The sequence below is a fragment of the Ursus maritimus genome, unplaced genomic scaffold, assembly GCF_017311325.1.
Source record: "Ursus maritimus isolate PB19 unplaced genomic scaffold, ASM1731132v1 scaffold_1, whole genome shotgun sequence".
NCBI classification, from domain to species: Eukaryota; Metazoa; Chordata; class Mammalia; order Carnivora; family Ursidae; genus Ursus; species Ursus maritimus.
The window spans coordinates 52,773,794-52,797,139 of NW_024423343.1; the positions used below are offsets into that span (position 1 = coordinate 52,773,794).

At 40.3% G+C, this 23,346-nt stretch overlaps 1 protein-coding gene across 5 annotated transcripts in view; it reads left to right on the forward strand.

Annotated features, from left to right (window-relative positions):
• The window catches only part of TTN (titin), a 266,895-nt gene that overhangs the window by 14,414 nt on the left and 229,135 nt on the right, over nt 1-23,346 (forward strand). For all 5 annotated transcript variants that reach the window (XM_040643349.1, XM_040643355.1, XM_040643369.1 and 2 more), the window contains 28 exons: nt 241-381; nt 3,711-4,004; nt 4,110-4,232; nt 5,361-5,642; nt 5,901-5,966; nt 6,671-6,929; nt 7,131-7,191; nt 7,296-7,511; nt 8,435-8,577; nt 10,283-10,488; nt 11,029-11,262; nt 11,366-11,610; nt 12,541-12,812; nt 12,932-13,096; nt 13,191-13,359; nt 13,461-15,154; nt 15,301-15,582; nt 16,212-16,478; nt 16,577-16,849; nt 16,972-17,235; nt 17,326-17,586; nt 19,343-19,603; nt 20,137-20,400; nt 20,493-20,753; nt 20,887-21,147; nt 21,571-21,831; nt 22,335-22,476; nt 22,566-22,731. In XM_040643349.1, the coding sequence (XP_040499283.1) occupies nt 241-381; nt 3,711-4,004; nt 4,110-4,232; nt 5,361-5,642; nt 5,901-5,966; nt 6,671-6,929; nt 7,131-7,191; nt 7,296-7,511; nt 8,435-8,577; nt 10,283-10,488; nt 11,029-11,262; nt 11,366-11,610; nt 12,541-12,812; nt 12,932-13,096; nt 13,191-13,359; nt 13,461-15,154; nt 15,301-15,582; nt 16,212-16,478; nt 16,577-16,849; nt 16,972-17,235; nt 17,326-17,586; nt 19,343-19,603; nt 20,137-20,400; nt 20,493-20,753; nt 20,887-21,147; nt 21,571-21,831; nt 22,335-22,476; nt 22,566-22,731 (7,533 nt within the window). The remainder of the gene's footprint in view (nt 1-240; nt 382-3,710; nt 4,005-4,109; nt 4,233-5,360; nt 5,643-5,900; nt 5,967-6,670; nt 6,930-7,130; nt 7,192-7,295; nt 7,512-8,434; nt 8,578-10,282; nt 10,489-11,028; nt 11,263-11,365; nt 11,611-12,540; nt 12,813-12,931; nt 13,097-13,190; nt 13,360-13,460; nt 15,155-15,300; nt 15,583-16,211; nt 16,479-16,576; nt 16,850-16,971; nt 17,236-17,325; nt 17,587-19,342; nt 19,604-20,136; nt 20,401-20,492; nt 20,754-20,886; nt 21,148-21,570; nt 21,832-22,334; nt 22,477-22,565; nt 22,732-23,346) is intronic.

Below are 23,346 nucleotides of genomic sequence, written 5' to 3' on the forward strand. Positions count from 1 at the left end.
TTTTTAGTCTGATTTTTTAAAAGCAATATATGGAATCATCTGGAGAACTTTTTTTTTTTTTTAACATTTCTAAGTTTTGTGATGCCCAGTCAGTATATGTAAACATTGTCAAGTAACTCCTTTTGTGTAGTTAACCCTGAATAACTCCGTCCTGCAGCCCCACTAGGAGGGGGGAAGGGTCATACCCTGTGTGTCTAAAGCCCTGTGCAATTTCAACTTTGATTTTGCTGTAACAATCAGATGAGAAAGGAAGCTGAGAAAACTGCCTTGTCTACAATAGCAGTTGCTACTGCCCAAGTAGCCCAAGAACAAGAAACAATACTGAGAACTAGAGAAGGAATGGCTACTAGACAAGAACAAATCCAAGTCACTCACGGAAAGGTGATGCTCGTTATTCCACGGGTGCGGTCCCCTCTTTGATAATACATTAATCCCAATCTCAGACTTTCTTATGTATGAGACACTATTAACCTAATTTATTTTTTAGATGATTAAAGGATTGGAAACTAAAAAAAACAAATTGTTAATATTACTACATATGCCTTTCCCCACTGATCTCTTCACTATTATTTTCTGTTTTTTATTAACATCTACAAGTTCTCTGAAAGTTGATGAACGAAATTGCATGCAGGCTGATTTTAAGATACTCCACGCACATTAAAGAAAAAAGTAGAAGTAAATGATGAATCCTACTGTCGTGAAGATGTATGTTTTGAGGGGTCATAAATCAGTATCTTACATTGTAAAGTATGGACTCACTTCAGGAAATTATCCATAAATTTTTTCAAGTGAACGTTTATCTTTTGTTTTTCTGTAAATACCAGATGAGACCGTTACAGTGCCTGCCATACTAACTCCTGCTAGAGCTGAACAAGACGCAGTATTAAAATCTAGGAAGGAATCCCCCAACCAAAATACACACAAGCCATGAAAAAGTGGATTTGTAGCATCTATTTGTAGTTATGAAATCTCCACGAATTAACCAACTTACTGTGACTCTGTCATTTACCCCAAATAAGCTATTTACCTACTTTTATTCCTTACTGTCAATATATTGGAAATTAGCAACTAAATTTCTTTAGTGTCACGGCTGAGCCCTGTCTGTATTTCTCTCAGTGTTGTTTTCTCTCTCTACATCTTTGGGTTATTTTCCCTAAAGCATGATTTAAGACCAACTTTCTAAACCTCTACCCAAGTCTGCTATTGAATGGCACATCAGCCTTTCAGAAATATCACTGGTGACAGAAATGCCAATATGTAACATACTTCATCAGTGCTTATATTTAAAGTGGTGTTGTTTGTTCTGGATCACATCAATTTGACTGTCTCATTTTTGTTGTTAACAATTAGCTAAGAATGGAAGCTGAGAAAATATCTGTACCCAGAGTAGTAGTTACCACTGCAAAATCTGGACCAGCCACACTGCCAAGGACTAGAGAAGGATTTGCTGTTAAGCAAGAACAGATCCATCTTTTCCGTGAAGAGATGAGAACTGAGGCTGTGGAGGTGAAAAGCACTGCCTCATCCCATTTCATCATCACACCCATAACTCTTCATCCTGAGTCGTTGTGCTCTAGTGTTCCACGTAATTGCTAAAGTGGTCACCCAGTGTAAGAGACGATTAGACCCCGTCCAGCTCCTCCCATGCAACAGTTAGCGTTTCTCGTTGCAAAAAGCCAGATTAAATAACACTTTTCTTTGCATCTCCTAATTCTCAGCATTTAACTAGTCTGAATTGGGGTCACCTTCTCCAGTTCTTCTTCCTGTTGATTTAGGTTCCAAAACCATGAGAGGTGCAAGTCCACTATGGTCCGCCAGACAGCATATGTCTATGAACTTGATATGTAATAACTCAGGGAAAAATACATAGATATTTCTCCAATTTGAAATATCCTGCCCATAATTTTTTTTTTGCCTAAGTTTTAAATGAAGAAAAAGATTTGTATATATGTACATTTCAGTTGGCAAATAATTTCTTTGAGCCTCAGTTTTCTTGTTAAAATAAATAAAACTAAAACTCAACCTGATTACCTCATAGGCTGGTTGAAAGATTCAAATAAGATATAATGTAGTGTAATCACTCTATAAGCAAAGTAATATATGTTAAGTATACACACACACACACATACACACTACATATTTATATATTTTTTAAATATATGTAGAGAGAGAGAATGGTATATCAGCCTTTACATATATATTAAAACCGTATCTATACTTAATACATATTACTTTGCTTGTAGAATGATTGCATTTACATCATATCTCATTTGAATCTTTGGTCTACGTTAAATATATACAATATATGTTAAATATATATATTTGTGTTATCTGTCAAAGAGAGATAACATTTTAAAATATCTGTAAAATTCAAATAAACTAATGGCCTATATGTTTTAAGAAAATTCAAATAAACTAATGGCCTATATGTTTTAAGAAAAAACATGAGCAAACTCAACTCACCTAAGCCTCATGTATATTTTATAGTTTCTCCTGGGATGCAGTGGTAAAGTGAAATCGGCATTGCAATCCTTCAAGGAAGATTAGATTGTTTGTGGCTTACTGGAAAGAAGCACTGAATGAAGTCCATGATCACTAAAGGCCCAATTTCATCTCAGAAAAAAAACCTCATTTATATCTTAAATGATTCCAAGAACAATTTTAACAGATTTATAGGTAGCCTCCTTGAAAGACATTTCAGATGTGATCTAGATTCCATTCACAGCAGCAGAAAAGAAAACCGGACATTAATAAAACATTCCAGCATTACTTTTAAAGAGCACTGACGGACACGGTGATGTGATTTTTAGGATATGCTATTTCCAAGTTTTGCATAGACTCGTAATTTGTAAGGCACATCAGCTATTTTGCCTTCTTTAAAAGAGAAGCACCTTTGCAGACTGTGTTTTCATTTATGTTAATCAGATTCATGGAAATGAGAAAACATTTGTGGTTTTTTCTTGCGTTACCTTCCAGTAGTAACGAAAGTAAATTGAACTTCACTGCGAAAGGTTGTTCTCTTGAATTCAAATATGATTAACAGTTTCATTTTAATCAGAACCTCTTCGTTCGTGTTTTTTAAGAAAGATATTTTCTAATAGATTAAAAATTCTTATCCCTAGGGAATCATAAGAAAATTAATATGCTCAGTGTTGTTTCATGAGCTTTCACATTATCTCAGATTTGCATGCAACTGTACAACTCTGTAGCAGCTGATTTTTCTGGATGGGTCCAGGAGGGTTTTTAGAGAATTTTTTTCATCATTGCTGTCATTGCAGCAATACTAGACTAAATGATTGACAGGATAATAAAAATAATTAATGAAGATAAGCAGCCCCAGAGTTCTGATTTCCCGAGTGCTAATTAACTGCCTCTGACAGAATCCTAGGAAAACTTGAAATCTCCTTCCTATTTTATATATGTACTGTGTTGTCCCATGTGGTGTGCTTGTGTGATTTAATGTCTGGTCTAATTAAGCAGGTATATATAGAGTGTATCTAACTAGCTATCCATTACATTATAATAATCAATGAAATATTAATTTCCTAAATGCCACATTCCTGGAGACATTAACAGAGCCATATGACCCGGGTGCCATTCACCTACCACACCTTTAGGCATTTGTCTGTTCTCAGTGACTGTCCTTGGAGAAGCTGTCCCGGCTTGAATTTGATGTTACTGTGTATTAATTCTGGAAACCTTGTCTCCAGGTGGACGTTGGGAAAAAGGCGGAAGCTGTAGCGACAGTCGTTGCTGCAGTAGACCAGGCCCGCATCAGAGAGCCCAGGGAGCCGAGGCATCTTGAAGAATCCTATGCGCAGCAGACCACTATGGAGTATGGCTATAAGGAGCACATTTCCGCCGCAAAGGTAGCTGAGCAGCCCCAGCGTCCAGCCTCGGAACCCCACATTGTCCCTAAAGCAGTCAAGCCTAGGGTGATCCAGGCTCCTTCTGAGACTCATATCACAACTACTGATCAAATGGGAATGCACATTTCATCACAGGTGGGTGTGTACCCGCTGGATCGTCACCCTATCCACGGGAGAGCGCGCTTAACCGCTGTGGTCATCTGGTGAACCGTGGCCTCACTGAGTCTCATTTCATTGCAGATCAAGAAAACTACAGATCTTACAACTGAAAGATTAGTCCATGTGGATAAACGCCCCCGCACAGCAAGCCCTCACTTTACTGTTTCAAAAATTTCTGTCCCTAAGACAGAACATGGATATGAGGTAAGAAGTTCAAGAGCATGACAAAGAAACGTCTGGCTCGAAGGATAGAAGGACCTAATGCGTGACGTACACAGGGTCTTTAGGGAGTGTGGGCCTCTCTCTGGTGATGTCTGTTTACGTTCATGGTAGACTCCAAAGCCCCTGAAACCCGGCTTCCAAAATGTGTCCAGCAGGCTAAGCGTTGAGCAGCAGAGGGGTTACCGTACACCTCAGAGAAGACACAAATCCGTACAGGGGTCTCTCTGTCTCTCATTTTGTAAAAAGATGGCATATCGTGCAGTTTAGTTTTCCTTATGCTGTGAGACACTTCAGGTTGTGAATGTATATCAATAATAAAGTCAGACACTGAAAAATCACACGTTCAGATACTCAGTGTAACCAGATGCAGAGAGGTAGTGTGTGTGGTAGTTGGGTTGGGACCACACAGCCTTGGATTAGTGTCTAGCTCTGTCATCAGGGCCAAGTTAGTATGTATAAAACCATAAAACATAAAAACAGCACATAGCAACCCTTCGTATCAGTCACTGTTCTTATACACATCTAAGACCGGGAATGCAAATCTTGTGTGCCTTCAAAGAATTGTAAAGTACATTTAATACCTATATTTGGGAATAGCCCCAAATTACCATTGCAATCAAATAACCATGCACAGCGGTAGAAGTAAAAGAGTGTGAAAGCCTTCAAAATATTCTTCTGAATGTCTCCATTTTCATCTTCCATCCAGAGTTGAGGCCGAAACTTTACAATGCTGTTTTAAAGTAGTTCTTAGGAATTTACCAAATATTTTAATAATTTCCTGATTTTGAATTTCCCACTGTGGTATTTTTAGGATGGTTAAGTGAAAATTCGTGACTGAGCTTTAGAAGACCCTCCATCCCTTTATGAGAAGAGCATAAAATAAGGAGCTCTTAACTCTTTCAGAAAGATATTTTCAAATGTATTTTACAGACTGGCAGGAATGACGATGAGCTTTCTAAGTGGCTTATCTCTAACCGACTTTTTGTTAATCGCAAGGGTGCTAATGAGGGCCTTGAAAGACCATCTAGAACACAGACTCAGCCCCCCGCAGAATGACTGATGGTGGCTTGCCTTCTGAACCATGACACGTGTTGCTCCATTTCCGTTCAGGCATCGATAGCCGGTAGCGCTATCGCCACGTTACAGAAAGAGTTGTCAGCCACGTCTTCTGCTCAGAAGATCACCAAGTCGGTGAAGGCACCGACCGTGAAGCCTGCTGAGGCTAGAGTGAGAGCAGAACCCACCCCCTCACCCCAGTTCCCCTTCGCCGACACGCCAGACACCTACAAGAGTCAGGCTGGCATTGAAGTGAAGAAGGAGGTAGGGGTGAGCATCGCTGGTGGCACAGTCCGGGAAGAACGCTTCAAAGTCCTACACGAGCGTGAAACCAAGGTCAGTCCCTGGATTGCACGCTGTTCTTGAGCCGTTCCTATCCAGTGGGGCCAGGCGCACGGCCGGTTTGTGCCACCGAAGTCCTCAGCCAGGCATCCTGCCTCTCTCCTTTCCCAAGTTCAGACTTAATTCTTTTGAGTCTGGTGTGGGTCCGAGCCCCTTTTCCTCAAATTTTTATAATTTTGCATGTGCTAGGAGTTGATGAGTTTGCCCCTTAATCCCATGGGCATTTTGTAACGTCCTTTGTAAAATTCATAGGTGACAGAAACAGCAAGGGTACCTGCACCTGTTGAAATCCCGGTTACTCCACCAACCTTGGTCTCGGTGAGTGATGAGCTTGATGCACATCTCGTCAGACAATTTTAATATATGCAGAGATCAGTTCCTCAAAACGGCCTTAGTTCACAAATGCTAAGTGTAAGACAATACACTATTTGGCAAGAAAAAGGGGAATTCTGTGTGGCAACCGTCAGTCACATAGTCAACACACTTAATGGGTTTCTGAGGTATTAGGCTTTATTGGGAGAGTGACGGAGATTTAAAGACCAATCCAGCCCTCTTCGACATCTTGCCTTAGTATCAGAGAAAAACATACATACAAAAGGTGACAAGCATCATATAGAAGGTGAAAAGCACCTCAACAGAGGAAGGAGAGAGTACTTCTGATTGGGAATAGCAGGAAAAGCTTGGTCGAAGAGGCAGCATTTGCTGCTGAGCCTTCCAGTTCTGTTAGGGTTTAAATATGTGAGACTAACGGAGGGTACAGAGTTGTCCCATTACATGGAGTTAATACAGTTCTGCCTTATGAACGTGGAAACACCTGACATTTATTTATTTATTTATTTATTTATATAATATTCCATTTCCAAGGGAGTCTCTTTACTAATATTTCTAGAGTCTTGACTTAAAAAAAACATTTTATGGCCATGAGAATGTGCAAGTTCAAACCCCTGCACTTGTCATTACTCATAGAGATGATTAATGACTATACACACCTTATCAGTATTTCCTTTTTCTTCTCTCTTCAGGGCTTAAAAAATGTGACGGTTATAGAAGGTGAATCCGTCACGTTGGAGTGCCACATCTCTGGATACCCCTCCCCAAAAGTGACATGGTACAGGGAAGACTACCAAATAGAAAGTTCCATTGATTTCCAGATAACCTTCCAGAGTGGAATTGCCCGTCTTATGATTCGTGAAGCCTTTGCGGAAGACAGCGGGCGATTTACCTGCAGTGCCGTAAACGAGGCTGGGACCGTCAGCACATCCTGCTATCTGGCCGTGCAAGGTTGGTGGCCACACTCCCACCGCCTTCTGTACATGCCATCGCCCTCAGCCGACACTTTCCACAGCATGGTTTCTGCATGCCTCCTAACGGTAGCCCCTTTGGGATGGGGTCCATTAGAGGGTCAACTGTCATGCTAAGCAGAGGTCGCTAACAAAATGGACTCAATGCCTGACTTAAATGGAAACTTCTGTCTTCTTCTAGCATCAGAAGAGTTTGAAAAGGAAACAACCGTGACTGAGAAATTGACCACAGAAGAGAAACGGTAAAACGTTCTTTTGCTTTTGTACAGTTTTGATTTTTTTCGATCCCTTTGGTATCGGCAAATTGCAACCGCAGAAGCTAATATGAAGGGAATTCTCTTTCCAGCTTTATAGAGTCCAGAGATGTGGTGATGACGGATACTAGCATCACAGAGGAACAAGCAGGACCCGGAGAACCTGCCGCCCCTTTCTTTATTACAAAACCAGTGGTCCAGAAACTGGTGGAAGGTGGGAGCATTGTGTTTGAATGTCAGGTTGGCGGCAATCCAAAGCCCCACGTCTACTGGAAAAAATCTGGTGTTCCTCTTACGACGGGATACAGGTATTTTGATGGCTGACTGGTAGAGTTCTCTATGATTTGTATGATATGTAGATGAAGCCTACAGAGAAATAGGCCTGCCCCACTACCCTCCCCAATGTGGGCTCTTCCATTAGGGAAACTTCCGAGTATATTTTGAGGTATTTTTACACTTTTGCACAAAGTCTTACTGAAAAACAAAGCTATGTGACAGAAGAGGATAAAGATATATTTTTTCTGTATTCTAGTTTGATTCATGTATAGTGCTAGTAAAATAGAGGAAATGTGGATTTTTACACATTCTTCTGGAAAGCATCTAAGACAGTGTTCAGTAGAAATGCATAATAAAGTCACTAGAAGATAAAAGAATAAGGCTCATGTAATGAAGAAGAAACTTAGCTATACATGAACATCTATGCTAATAAATTTGCTGTAAATGACTGTACAATTTAGCTTTGAATTTTCTGCAATTTACAACAAACCAAAAAATGTAGTGTTCTTATATCTTAATAAGAAAAAATATAGTATGCCAGAGGCTTAATATTGAAATATTTAAGGGAACTTATTTATTTTGATTGTTCATTTGCTCTTCATGTGAAACAAAGAGCAAAATAATGAACAAAGAGAAATACCTAAGTGTTTAAATGACCTCGTCGTTTGCTACCATAAACACTGAAGCCCTTTCTGTATGGTTGATTCTAGTAGTATTATATTCTATTTATTTCTAAGAATATATGAACCTTATTTAAAATGAAAATTTTAAGTTGTTTGACCCTCATTACTCATGTCCATGCATTTTCCTCAATTTTCAGCAACCTTTTATTCTGCGTGGAGCTTAGTCACATGTTTAAGATCATTGAATTTTATACCACTGATCCACATGGGGGTTCGTTTCTTCACATAGGGTTATTTGTGACTGAATTTTATGTGTGTTCATTTCCATAAAGATACAAAGTGAGTTACAACAAACAAACCGGGGAGTGCAGACTGGTGATTTCGATGACTTTTGCCGATGATGCTGGAGAATACACTATTGTTATTCGTAATAAGCATGGCGAGACTTCTGCATCTGCCTCCCTGCTTGAAGAAGGTAAACGCAGCTGGGTAGTTTCTGTGTGCATGATAGGAAAGGAAATGCAGGGAAGTAGCAGTGCTATGTGTTTGTCAAAAGGCCTGTTAAAATATTCCAGTTCTGTTGCTGGCTGTCTCTGTGGCTACCCTCTCTTGGCCTCAGCTATATAGGAAATGTTTTAGACCACAAGGCCTCAAATCCATACTGGTGATAAACTTCAAGTTTCTAGCACTAGTTTCTATTTGGTGCATTCATTTCTAGGCGTATTTTGAAGGTGCAGCGATTCCAAATCCAGTTGCCTTCCAGATCCAGGCAGATAATATTAGTGAGTGCTATGAAGACAGTGGCACTGGAGAGGCTATGCCCTGCCTTAAGGGGACAGTAGCTCCCGACTTCCACTGTGTTGTTGCCAGGCACACACATGTCAGGCTCAATGTTCCTAGAGTTTCTGATATTTTAAAGAAAACCTGGAGGGTCGCCTGGGTGGCTCAGCTGGTTGAGCATCTAACTCTTGATTTCAGCTCAAGTCACAATCTCAGTCATCAGATTGAGTCCCGCATCGGGGTCCATGTTCAACGGGGAGTCTGCTTGAGGTTCTCTCCCTCTCCCTCTGCCCCTCCCCCTGCTCACACATGCATGCACACCCTCTCTTTCCCTCACTCTTTTTTTTTTTTTTAAAGATTTTATTTATTTATTTAACACAGATAGAGACAGCCAGCGAGAGAGGGAACACAAGCAGGGGGAGTGGGAGAGGAAGAAGCAGGCTCATAGCAGAGGAGCCTGATGTGGGGCTCGATCCCAGAACGCCGGGATCACGCCCTGAGCCTAAGGCAGACGCTTAACCGCTGTGCCACCCAGGCGCCCCTTCCCTCACTCTCTTTAAAATAAATAAATAAATCTTAAAAAGAAAATCTGGAAATCAAGATTTTTCAGTATTCAAAGTAATTTGACAAAAAGTAGAGTGGCATTCAGGCCAAACAAAATGTATCTGTGGGTCACATTTACTTTTCCTTAATTTCACATTACAGTGGACATCCCATGTTCTGTCTCGTTTGGTCTACACAACACTCCTTAGAGAAAGTTAAGATACTATCTTCATTTAGCAGATAAAACACTCAAGATCCAGGAAAATCAATGAATTGCCAAAAGCCAGACAGTAAATTAGGAAGAGCCCTAGGGTAGATCCTGAAAAACTGACCACTAATATAAAGTTCTTTCTACAGTAGAAGCAGCTACTTTGACTTGTTAATGAAAATTTGGTTTTGGAATTCAATCTAATATAGTTTGAGCACTTCGATAGTAAAATTTGGAAAACCCAGCTTTTGGTTATCAATTTTCCCTGGTGTAGGGCTTGCCTGAGTGAAGTGGCATGAATACTTTCTCGTAGGAACATTAAAATTAACTTACGTTTCTAAAACAAACAACGGGGGAAAAAAGAGAGGGAGAAAGAGACAAACCAAAACAGAGACTCTTAATTATAGAAAATGAACTGTAACCAGAAGGGAGGGGGACGAGGGGGGTGGGGGGGAGGATGGATGAAATAGGTGATGGGGATTAAGGAGGGCTCGTGATGAGCCCTGGGTGATGTATGCAAGTGTTAAATCACCCTGTACACTTGAAACTGATATTACACTGTGTATTAATTCTGTAGCTGTAATAAATTCCAGGTAACTGGAATTTAAATAAAAACTTTACAAAAATAACGTATATTCTTAACTTGTAGCTGAGTATGAGTCACTGATGAAGTCCCAGCAAGAAATGCTTTACCAAACACAAATGACTGCATTTGTGCAAGAACCTAAAGTTGGAGAAATAGCACCTGGATTTTTATACTCTGATTATGAAAAAGAGTATGAAAAAGAACAGGCCTTAATTAGGAAAAAAATGGCCAAAGATACTGTAATGGTCAGAACTTTTGTAGAAGAACAGGTGAGTAGAACAATAATGACCAAGTAAATCATTTCATACATTATACTTACCACCTACAGTGTCCCTCTTTTTGTTTGATATTTTCATTTTCCAGGGATGGGGTCAGGGTTAGACTACAATTAGTGGGTCCCGATTCACTGCTGACAAGTTTCCTTTATCTTCATGACATGTTGCACAGCATGGCTTTAGAAATAGACATTCCATATNTGTAGGGAAAGACAAATGTTAGGACAACCAAGTGCACTATTGCCCCAATCCTTTCATCTGCAGGATGAACATCCCAGACCTAACCTGTGCTTTTAGACTGTCGTTGACCCAAGGTGCTGTGGCACAAACTGACGAAGATGATGATAATGCAGATTTGAAACCAAACAGTGACTCATCCAGTTCTCAACAAAAACAAAAAGCCTGCTAGGTTTTCCTGCCAGTCAAAAACTTTGATCAATCCTTATCTCTTAAAGATATGCTCTTAAAGGATTATTTCTATCAGTCAGGATATATATTTTTTAACAAACTGTCATTTTTTTTTTTACTATATAGGAATTCCATATTTCTTCCTTTGAAGAGAGGCTTATCAAAGAAATTGAATACAGAATAATAAAGACTACATTAGAAGAACTTCTTGAAGAAGATGGAGAAGAAAAGATGGCAGTTGACATTTCTGAATCGGAAGCTATCGAAGCAGGATTTGACTTAAGAATCAAGAATTACAGAATTCTCGAGGGGATGGGTGTTACTTTTCATTGCAAGATGTCTGGATATCCATTACCCAAGGTAAAATATAAACATCATGTCTCCATGCTACAATAAAGATACAAACTGGTTACAATAACTATTTTATCTTAATTTTTTTCAATATGCATGATATCATTTGCAGATTGCATGGTACAAAGACGGCAAACGCATCAAGCATGGAGAGAGATACCAAATGGACTTTCTGCAAGATGGCAGAGCTAGTCTGCGCATACCTGTTGTTCTTCCAGAAGATGAGGGCATCTATACTGCATTTGCCAGCAATATGAAAGGAAATGCAATTTGCTCGGGGAAATTGTATGTCGAGCCTGCTGCGCCTCTTGCTGCTCCGACTTACATACCCACCCCAGAACCAGTGAGCAGAATCAGGTAAGCCCCAGAAGAATTTGGGTTGATTAAGATTTAAATTGTTTAAAACACAGACGTCCCAGTAGCAAGTTGTTATTGTGTGAGGGACAAAAAATAAATAAGTAAATAAAAATAAAGGCTAAGAAAGCACAGACACTTGCCATTAGCAATAGAGATGGTTGCCAGGCATTTTTATTCCTTGCCCCTGTGTAAGGTGAGCAGAGCATTTCCATTAGTGTAGCATGCTATTCATTCCGCCAGTGCTGTAACTAATGTAGTGAAAACTGTATAGGTTTCCTTAACACCTAATTTTACACGTTATCCCTACTTTATTCAACAACCCTGCAATGTAGGTATTATTATTGCTACTATATTTATTACTACGTTGGAAGTGGGAGCACTTGATCTCTGTGAGCCTATGAAAATTATCTTAGTCCCCCCACCCCCGTAAGTGGTGGAGCCAGCCTTTGAAATCCAGTCCAAGCCAGTCTGGCTGCAATGTGTAGATAGGGTTTGGTTTTTTTTCAAATGCAATTTCTATGTTTTCCCTTCTCTTGGATAAAAAATTATATTTCTCCTTTTCTATAAATGTGTTCATTGATTGATTTAACCAATCAATATTTATTGAGATGTTTTGGCAGTCTAATCAAAAGGGCTGGTGACTAATTAAATGCAGGTTGTGAGGGAGAGACTATTAAAAATTGTTCCAAGATTTTTAAGACTGGGTACCTGGCTATGTTGAAGAACTACTGACTGAAATTGAGGTTATACGAAAAACATAGATTTAGGGGCAACGATAATGTGTTCTGCTTTGGATCCCAGTGATTTTGAAGTGCTTTTTAATATATACATGAAGTCAGTTCTAAAATGATGTTAAGAAAGAGGTTTGTTTATTTTACTGTGCTTTCTCTATGCCTCATGAAAATATTCTCTTTTGCCTTTGTTTTTCAGATCTATCTCTCCACGTTCAGTGAGTAGATCTCCTATACGCATGTCCCCTGCAAGGATGTCCCCTGCAAGGATGTCCCCTGCACGGATGTCCCCTGCAAGGATGTCCCCTGGACGTAGGCTGGAGGAAACAGATGAGTCACAACTTGAGAGACTCTATAAGCCAGTCTTTGTGTTAAAGCCTGCTTCTTTCAAATGTTTGGAAGGGCAAACTGCCAGATTTGACTTAAAGGTCGTTGGTAGACCTATGCCAGAGACCTTCTGGTTTCACGATGGTAAGTATGATAAGCTTTTACTTACAAGTCATTAAACACAAAATTAAGTTTATATGTGTGTACAACACTTGAAAAACAATTATTTTTAATACAAGTTTTCCTTTTTACTTATTTTACAGGCCAGCAAATTGTCAATGATTATACCCATAAAGTAGTCATTAAAGAAGATGGTACCCAATCACTGATTATTGTCCCCGCAGCGCCCAGTGATTCTGGGGAATGGACTGTTGTTGCCCAAAACAGGGCAGGCAAATCTTCGATTTCAGTGATTTTAACTGTGGAAGGTATTTGCTCTTAAAAAAGAAAATACCTTATCACTTGGGCTATAAACAGGTATTTCAGTCCTACTCACTCTAACTCATAACCTTTCTCTTCCAGCTGTGGAACATCAGGTAAAACCAATGTTCATAGAAAAACTAAAAAATGTCAATATAAAGGAAGGTTCTCGACTTGAAATGAAAGTCAGAGCTACGGGTAATCCCAACCCTGATATCGTATGGCTGAAAAACAGTGACATCATTGTACCTCATAAATATCCTAAAATCAGGTATGTTTGCTTGAAAAGAATAAAACTAAGTTCATTATACAAATTCAGTAACCAAGGAAGCAATAACTTCTTCTGTATTGATTTTTTTTCACTTTTTTTAGAATTGAAGGAACCAAGGGAGAGGCTGCCCTTAAAATTGACTCCACTGTCAGCCAGGATTCTGCCTGGTATACTGCAACTGCTATTAATAAGGCTGGCCGAGACACTACAAGATGCAAAGTGAATGTTGAAGTTGAGTTTGCAGAGCCTGAACCAGAGAGAAAATTAATCATCCCACGAGGGACTTATAGAGCAAAGGAGATCGCAGCCCCAGAACTGGAGCCCCTCCATCTGCGATATGGTCAGGAGCAATGGGAAGAGGGTGACCTCTATGATAAAGAGAAACAACAGAAACCGTTTTTCAAGAAAAAACTCACTTCCTTAAGACTCAAGCGCTTTGGGCCTGCCCACTTTGAATGTAGGCTAACACCAATTGGTGACCCAACGATGGTGGTGGAATGGCTCCATGATGGAAAGCCACTTGAAGCAGCCAACAGGCTCCGTATGATCAATGAGTTTGGGTATTGCAGCCTTGATTATGGAGTTGCATATTCCAGAGACAGTGGTATCATTACATGCAGAGCTACTAACAAATACGGAACAGACCACACATCTGCCACACTTATTGTTAAAGATGAAAAAAGTCTTGTGGAAGAATCTCAGTTGCCTGAGGGGAGGAAAGGCTTACAGAGAATTGAAGAATTAGAGAGGATGGCTCATGAAGGTGCACTTACAGGTGTAACAACAGACCAGAAAGAGAAGCAAAAGCCAGACATTGTCTTGTTCCCAGAACCAGTAAGAGTACTTGAAGGGGAGACCGCCAGATTCCGTTGCCGAGTGACAGGTTACCCTCAACCCAAAGTCAACTGGTACCTCAATGGACAGCTGATCCGCAAAAGCAAAAGGTTCAGAGTTCGCTATGATGGCATTCACTATTTGGACATTGTGGACTGCAAATCATATGATACAGGGGAGGTCAAGGTCACTGCAGAAAATCCCGAAGGTGTGATAGAGCATAAAGTGAAACTTGAAATCCAACAGAGGGAAGATTTTAGGTCTGTTCTCAGGCGAGCCCCTGAACCAAAGCCCGAGTTTCACATACATGAACCTGGAAAACTTCAGTTTGAAGTACAAAAAGTAGATAGACCTGTTGATACCACTGAAGCCAAGGAAGTTGTGAAGTTGAAAAGAGCTGAAAGAATTACCCATGAAAAAGTATCCGAAGAGTCCGAAGAGCTGCGCAGTAAATTCAAGCGCAGGACTGAGGAGGGATATTACGAAGCCATTACTGCTGTGGAGCTCAAGTCTCGTAAGAAGGATGAATCCTATGAGGAGCTCCTAAGGAAGACAAAAGATGAGCTTCTCCACTGGACCAAAGAATTAACTGAAGAGGAGAAGAAAGTCCTTGCTGAAGAAGGCAAGATCACTATTCCAACGTTTAAACCAGATAAAATTGAACTGAGTCCTAGTATGGAGGCTCCTAAAATATTTGAAAGAATCCAAAGCCAAACGGTGGGCCAAGGATCTGATGCACACTTCCGGGTCAGAGTGGTGGGAAGACCAGATCCTGAATGTGAATGGTACAAAAATGGTGTAAAGATCGAACGCTCTGACCGAATCTACTGGTACTGGCCCGAAGACAATGTTTGTGAACTGGTCATAAGAGATGTGACTGCCGAGGACTCTGCCAGCATCATGGTGAAAGCCATCAACATCGCTGGGGAAACCTCAAGCCATGCATTCTTACTTGTCCAAGGTAATTTGAATGTCTTTGGTTTGATGGATCTGTCTCTGTTTATCCGTGAATATCCATTAGCATATTTCTTTTTATTTTCTTTTCCCATTATTCAAATTGTGAATTTAATTTAATATAATGTCTTTTTCTTCCCCTTTTCCTTGTAGCCAAGCAATCAATCATTTTCACACAGGAATTACAAGATGTTGTTGCTAAGGAAAAAGACACCATGGCAACCTTTGAATGTGAAACTTCAGAGCCATTTGTCAAAGTGAAGTGGTACAAAGATGGTGTGGAGGTTCATACGGGAGATAAATACAGGATGCACTCTGACAGAAAGGTTCACTTCCTCTCCATACTGACGATTGACACATCCGATGCTGAAGACTACAGCTGCGTACTCGTGGAAGATGAAAATGTCAAAACAACAGCGAAACTTATTGTCGAAGGTAGTACATAATCATTTCACTATTTAAGTTCTAAAGTCACCCTTAGGCTGTGATAAAATTAGCTTTGCAGTTTTCCTTTCATAAAAGGAATTATTTGGGAATTAGATATAAGCTCCAGAGCAAGATTCCTGAATTTATACCAGTAATTAAGAATATTGACAATTTGGATTTTTCCAAAATCAAGGTTATTTTGATGTCTTGTTTTTAAAATTTTATATTGAAATAAAATTCTGTGCTTTGAAAAATAATTTAGGGGCACCTGGGTGGCTCAGTCGGTTAAGCATCTGCCTTCAGCTTAGGTCATGATCCCAGCATCCCGGGATCAAGCCCACTTTGGACTCCCTGCTCAGTGGGGAGCCTGCTTCTCCCTCTACCTTTGCCCCTAATCCCCTACTCATGCTCTTTCTCTTTCTCTCAAATAAATGAATGAAATCTTTAAAATAAATAATTTAAATATAAAAATCACTTCTTTTTATTAAAAATTTATTTCTCAGTCCATCGGCAGGGAGATACTAAGAATATTCCTGATAGCATGGGGAACTTAAGAGAATTACAAGGAACTTTTTCTACTGTAAGTCTTGATGTAGAACTCTCCAGAGAAATTAACTTCTCTTTATCTTATGCCTCAGGTGCAGTTGTTGAATTTGTAAAAGAACTTCAGGACATAGAAGTTCCAGAATCGTTTTCAGGAGAGTTAGAGTGCGTTATATCTCCAGAAAATATAGAAGGCAAATGGTATCATAATGGCGTGGAGCTGAAATCCAATGGCAAATACACAATTACATCTCGCCGTGGACGTCAGAACCTCACAGTTAAGGACGTGACCAAAGAGGACCAGGGAGAATACAGCTTTGTTGTTGACGGGAAAAAGACAACCTGTAAACTAAAGATGAAACGTAAGTCTTCCTGTTCCTTTTGGCCTGCACTGAATATCATCATGGCTTATCGATAAAGAAATGATCATAACGTTCTTTTTTCTCCCCATATTTCACAGCCCGCCCCATCGCTATCCTACAAGGACTTAGTGATCAAAAAGTCTGTGAAGGTGACATTGTCCAGCTTGAAGTGAAGGTCTCCTTGGAGAATGTGGAAGGTGTCTGGATGAAAGATGGCCAAGAAGTGCAGCCCAGTGACAGAGTTCACATTGTGATAGACAAACAGTCCCACATGCTGCTCATTGAAGATATGACTAAGGAGGATGCTGGAAATTACTCCTTCACCATTCCATCCCTCGGACTGTCAACCAGTGGGCGCGTCTCTGTCTACAGTGAGTGCAACTTACATATTTTTACGTGTACATTGTTAAGTGAGGTAGAGAACTTTAATAAGTGGGCATTTAAAACAAAATTCACATTCATAAATCTTTTATTTGCGTGTGTTGTTTTGCAGGTGTGGATGTGATAACTCCTCTAAAGGATGTTAATGTCCTTGAGGGTACCAAGGCTGTGCTTGAATGTAAGGTCTCAGTTCCCGATGTGACTTCTGTTAAATGGTATTTAAACGATGAACAAATCAAGCCTGATGATCGTGTACAAGCCATTGTCAAAGGCACTAAGCAGCGACTAGTGATTAACCGGACCCACGCTTCAGATGAAGGACCTTACAAGCTGATGGTTGGCAGGGTTGAAACCAGCTGTGATCTCTCTGTGGAAAGTAAGGATTCTTCTGTTTAACTGATAAGTTAAGCCTTAAGCCTTCTCTTTTCCCAGTGTAATATTAACCAAGTGATTATTTTTTCCCCAGAAATTAAAATTATCAGAGGTCTTCGTGACCTTACCTGTACAGAAACCCAAAATGTGGTCTTAGAAGTTGAGCTGTCCCACTCAGGAATTGATGTTTTGTGGAATTTTAAGGACCAGGAAATCAAACCCAGTTCTAAATATAAAATTGAAGCTCATGGAAAAATATATAAGTTGACAGTTCTAAATATGATGAAAGATGATGAAGGAGAGTACACATTTTTTGCCGGAGAAAATATGACATCTGGAAAACTTACTGTGGCAGGTTGGTACATTTATCATTCAATTTAAATTCTTAGGTGGGGCAGTTGTTTTAATTTAAGAAATTGCGGCCCATTTCCTTTCAAATTCCCATCCATTTTCATTTCCGTGCTTCTGCTTATGCTGTTCTCGAAACCAGTATTTCCCTCAACACTGTCCCCACCATGTTCTTCTAGGCAGAACTACCTCAAATGCCATCTTCTTGTGAAGCCTTCCTTAATCTTCCCATCTGTGTAGGATCTTACTCCTCCAACCTCAGGATTATTTTATGTGTGTCTCTTCCACGGCCCTTATCATATACTTGTGTTATTCCCCATTTCTTCCTCTCACACCAGAGTATAAGCTCCCTAAATCTGGAATTGCTTCTTTCTCATCTGTGTTCTCCAACATACTGCACATGATAGATGATCAATGAACATTTGTTGAATTGAGCTTGATTGAAACTTTCCTACTCTAAAGGTGTATTTCTTTTTTTTAAATCGCTCGTTTCTTTAACTTTTGTTTCCTTTGTTCCCTTCATATTTGTTTTATGAACCCAATGACTATTTTAAAATGTAAGTCAGTATATCTGTGTATCTCTTTCTCATGACATGAAGTAGACCGCACTCATTCAGCAGAAATCCCTTGCTTCAAAATGAAAAACCAAAAGCATAAATCGTCAAGAAAAAACTAGAAGTCATTCTTAATGTGTTTTGTTCATTGCAATTTAATTACTGAGGAGTTGAGATATGACATTGGGATTAAATTGTAAAATCCATATGGGAATTGTGGGTCCCACTTTATGTGAAAGTTTCACGGCTTATACTTCATTACATTATAATATTTCCTCAGATGTTGTCCAAGAACAATATGAGCCCCTATGTGATTTCACTCAACATTTTTTAAGGCCCTACCATACGCAAGACACCGCTAGAAACACAGGACACAAAAATGAATAAGGCATGATATTTTTTTCTTGAAGAATTCACAATTTAAAGAGGGACAGATACATTAGCAAATAACTTGCTGAAAGAGTAATTTTTTCTGCCAGTGGATAATGGCCATGGAGGCAATAGGGGGAAGCTTCATAAAAGAGATAACATATGTCAAAACAGTGATTTTTGGGGCACCTGGGTGGCTCAGTCGGTTGAACGGCCAACTCTTGATTCTGGCTCAGGTCATGATCTCAAGGTCCTGGGATCAAACCGTATATCAGGTTCCAGGCTCAGGGAGGAGTCTGCTTAAGGATTTCTCTCCCTCTCCCTCTACCCTGGCTCATGTGCATGCATATAACTCATTCTCTCTCTTTAATAAATAAATCTTTTTAAAGAAAAATAGTGATTTTTAGTGTATAAGAATCTCCAATCTTATAGAAATATTGATGACTGAACATTTTGCTTAGCACATCTTTTCCCAATCAAATATTAGACATATTTGCAGCAAATAATCCTTAGAAGACTTAAGTAGAATACTTTCGAAGGAGAAATTGAGTTAGAGGCCGTCCAGGTGGTATTGCTCTCAAAATTCTATATTAGCAGTTGCTTTCCCTTTGTAAAACCTTCCTGAGTCCAGTATTTTCCCTGGTTATCAGTAATGCGTACTAGAACGGGGATTTCTGTGATATGTTCTCAATATGGGTTAAGATAATTCTATTAAACATTTCAGATATTCAAAATCATGTTTTAAAATTTGGCATTTTATATTTAATTGTGCAAAGATTTCTTTTTTGTATAAATATATTTTTTTAAAGGACTCACACTTAAACTTCTCTTGTTCCAAAGGGGGAGCCATCTCCAAGCCACTCACCGACCAGACTGTGGCTGAATCGCAGGAAGCTGTGTTTGAATGTGAAGTTGCCAACCCAGATTCCGAAGGCGAATGGCTGAAGGACGGCAAACACCTACCACTGAGTAACAACGTCAGGAGTGAATCTGATGGCCACAAAAGGAGACTTATCATCGCTGCCACCAAATTAGATGACGTTGGAGAATACACCTACAAGGTGGCCACCTCCAAAACATCTGCCAAACTCAAAGTTGAAGGTCAGTGATGTAATAACAGATTTATCTGTTTCACATCATATTGCATTCTTGATAGTTACCAGTTTAAAAGTCAATGGTATAACCATTCTGGGTGCCATAAATCTTGATTTCACAAAATCATTATAAACTTTCTAAACTTTCTAGGCCATATACCACAAGGTGCAAAATTGCTTTTAAGATGTGTTTCTGTGAAGAAGCCATTTCTTAGGTTCTAGCTCAGAGGAACAGCCTAATTAGACACTCTCATTCTCTGTCCCTCTTTTGCTCTTCACTATTAAGCTATTAGTATGCAGCTATGCAAACTTCCTCTCATTCAAATATAGAAAAATCGTTGTGCAGTGTACATTTCAAACTGGATCCCAGGTTTTCCTAAATAATCTCAAGGTGTCTTTTACAAGAGAGGCTCTGCATAACTGCCACATTTTTGATAACCGTTCTTTTGCAAGATGACCAGGTAATGATCTTATGCCAGGACTTCTTTTAGTTGACCATGTCATCTTTATTTCCTAAACCAATCATAAATTTGTCTTCAGCTGTCAAAATTAAGAAGACTCTGAAGAACCTCACCGTGACAGAGACGCAGGATGCTGTTTTCACTGTTGAGCTTACGCATCCTAACGTAAAAGGCGTCCAGTGGATCAAAAATGGCGTTGTGCTGCGATCCAATGACAAGTACGACATCTCAGTCAAAGGAACAGTTTACACTCTGAGGATTAAAAACTGTGCTGTTGTGGATGAATCTGTATATGGCTTCAAGCTTGGAAAGCTAGGAGCCAGTGCCAGACTACATGTGGAGAGTAAGTTAATTTAGAAACATTTTACAAGTAGCCAATGTATGGTAACCACTAAGTTAACCATATCACTGAATCGCTTCGACTTTCCTCATTAGCTGTCAAGATCATTAAAAAGCCAAAAGATGTGACCGCCTTGGAAAATTCCACCGTTGCCTTTGAAGTTAGTGTTTCCCATGACACTGTTCCAGTAAAATGGTTCCACAAGAATGTGGAGATTAAGCCAAGTGACAAGCACAGGCTGGTCTCAGAAAGAAAGGTGCACAAACTGATGCTGCAGCACATTTCGCCCTCGGATGCTGGGGAATATACAGCCGTGGTGGGGCAGCTGGAGTGCAGAGCTAAACTTTTCGTGGAGAGTAAGTATTAGCTCCTTGCGGCATTTCCCGAGATGATTCCCATGTGTTCATTCGTTGGTTGGTTGGTTGGTTGGTTTCATCCATTTTTTAAAGATAAAATATATTAACTGAAGTGCTTTTTGATTTTCCTAAGCATTACATATTACAAAAACCATGAAAAACATTGAGGTACCTGAGACCAAATCTGCCTCCTTTGAGTGTGAGGTGTCCCACTTCAATGTCCCTTCCATGTGGCTGAAGAATGGCGTGGAGATTGAGATGAGCGAGAAGTTCAAGATAGTGGTGCAGGGGAAACTCCACCAGCTGATCATCATGAACACCAGCACAGAGGACTCGGCAGAGTACACATTTGTCTGTGGCAATGACCAAGTCAGCGCCACCCTGAGAGTCACCCGTAAGTAAACAAACAAACAAAAATTGTATCAAATACTTGGTAAACTCATTGTTATTCCATATCCCACTCTTTTCCTTCCTGACCAGTTAATCCACTCCGAAAATCCTTGACTGAAACATCGACTGCGTGTTCACCCTGAGTTAGGCACCAGCATCTCCACCTGGATAAAATTTTCTGATTAGAGTAGCCTTTCAAGGCTACCTGTAAAGATGCTCTACTATCTATCACTAGCTCTTTCTGTTCCTTGGTCCCTTGGTATAGTCCTGTGGGGGGAACCTGGAAGATAGCATAGCTCATACCCCTGAACTGTAATCGCCTTAACAGACATACTAAACACATTCCTCGTTTTCACTCTGTGCTTGATATGACTCACATCATACTGACACGAAGTCTTCTTGGGTGTGTTTCCTTCCCCCTTTGCAGCAATCATGATTACATCCATGCTGAAGGACATCAATGCTGAAGAAAAAGACACCATTACCTTTGAGGTAACGGTGAACTATGAAGGCATCTCTTACAAATGGTTAAAGAATGGTGTGGAAATCAAATCAACTGACAGGTGCCAGATGAGAACCAAAAAGCTCATGCACTCACTGAATATCAGGAATGTTCACTTTGGGGATGCAGCTGAGTACACCTTCGTGGCTGGAAAAGCTACCTCAACAGCCACCCTTTACGTGGAAGGTATGGTGTCATAAATGTCTTACCCATAACACGAAATGTCAAACACACCATGTACGATACTAATCAGTGCATCAATTAATGGGAAAATAAAATGTGTATCTGTGTAATGAAGTATTGTGAGCACTAAAAAGCAAGTGCTGAAACGTGCTACCACATGGGTGAACCTTAAAAACCATATGCTAAGTGAAAGAAGCCAGTCCCAAAGGACCACATATTGTATGATCCCCTTTATAGGAAATGTCAGAATACACACATCTATAGATAATAGATGGGCGCCTAAATCTGGGGGGAGACAGTAGGAGGGGTCTGGAGGGTGGTGACTAAGGCCTGTATGGGCTTTTGGGGTAATGAGAATATTCTAACATTGATTGAAGGGGTGGTTTGCCAACTCTGACAATACTGAAGCCCCTGGACTGAGTGCTTTGAGCCTGTGGATCGCCTACTCCGTGAGTTATGTCTTAAAGCCATTAGAAAGGTTAATTTTTGTACGTGCTGTTTTCCAGCTCGCCACATAGAATTTCGGAAACACATCAAGGATATTAAGGTTCTTGAGAAGAAGCGAGCCATGTTTGAGTGTGAAGTTTCTGAACCTGACATCACTGTTCAGTGGATGAAAGATGGCCAAGAGCTGCCGACTGTGGACAGGTCACTTGTGTTGCCTGGCTACGTTCTAGTAATTCCCAGTTTGCTTTGAGTCACCATTCATTAAACTTCAATTTCCATTTCATCCACAGAATAAAGATACAGAAGGAGAAATACGTCCACCGCCTGCTGATCCCCTCCACCCGGATGTCTGATGCCGGGCAATACGCAGTGGTGGCAGGAGGCAACATATCCACCGCTAACCTCTACGTAGAAGGCAGAGATGTCCGCATCCGAAGTCTCAAGAGGGAGGTTCAGGTATCGTCTACGTGCTGAATTTGGGAGACGTCATCGAGAGCCCGTAATCCATAGTTTGAGATTTTAATTTTTTAACCTCAACATTTTCTAACCACAGTCCTCCAAAGAAAGAAAACAGCTGATCCCTGCTGGCTTAGACTCTCAATCTGACATCAATTTAGTCACAGTTTTCCCTCACTTAGGGAAATAGTGTGTCCTTAGCAGCTGTCTAGATACTTTAATTAAAGCAGCTGTAGGAACTTCACTGTCTCATAAATGGCCACTGGCCAAGCAGCACGAAGCGGATAGAGCTCAGATGTACATCGTGGTGCTTACACGGCAGCTGGCACTCAGGGAAGGTAGGACAAGGTGGCGTTTCGTCAGATAGCTTCTATTGTGGAGAGGCAGGGACTTGGCTGGGAACGCTTCTTCTGAGGTCCAGGATTGAGCAGAAGCTGGGTTCCTAGCAAAGGTACCAAGCCAGACCCCTTTGCTCTCTACTCCGTGTGCAGGGCTTGTTCTCATGGGTGCCTGTCTTCCCGAATGTGGAATGGAGGGAACATGTTAGGAGAAATATTGTTTGAATTCGGATTTATCGTATAGCTCATCTGAGAAGAACCGGGCACGACAGGCCTT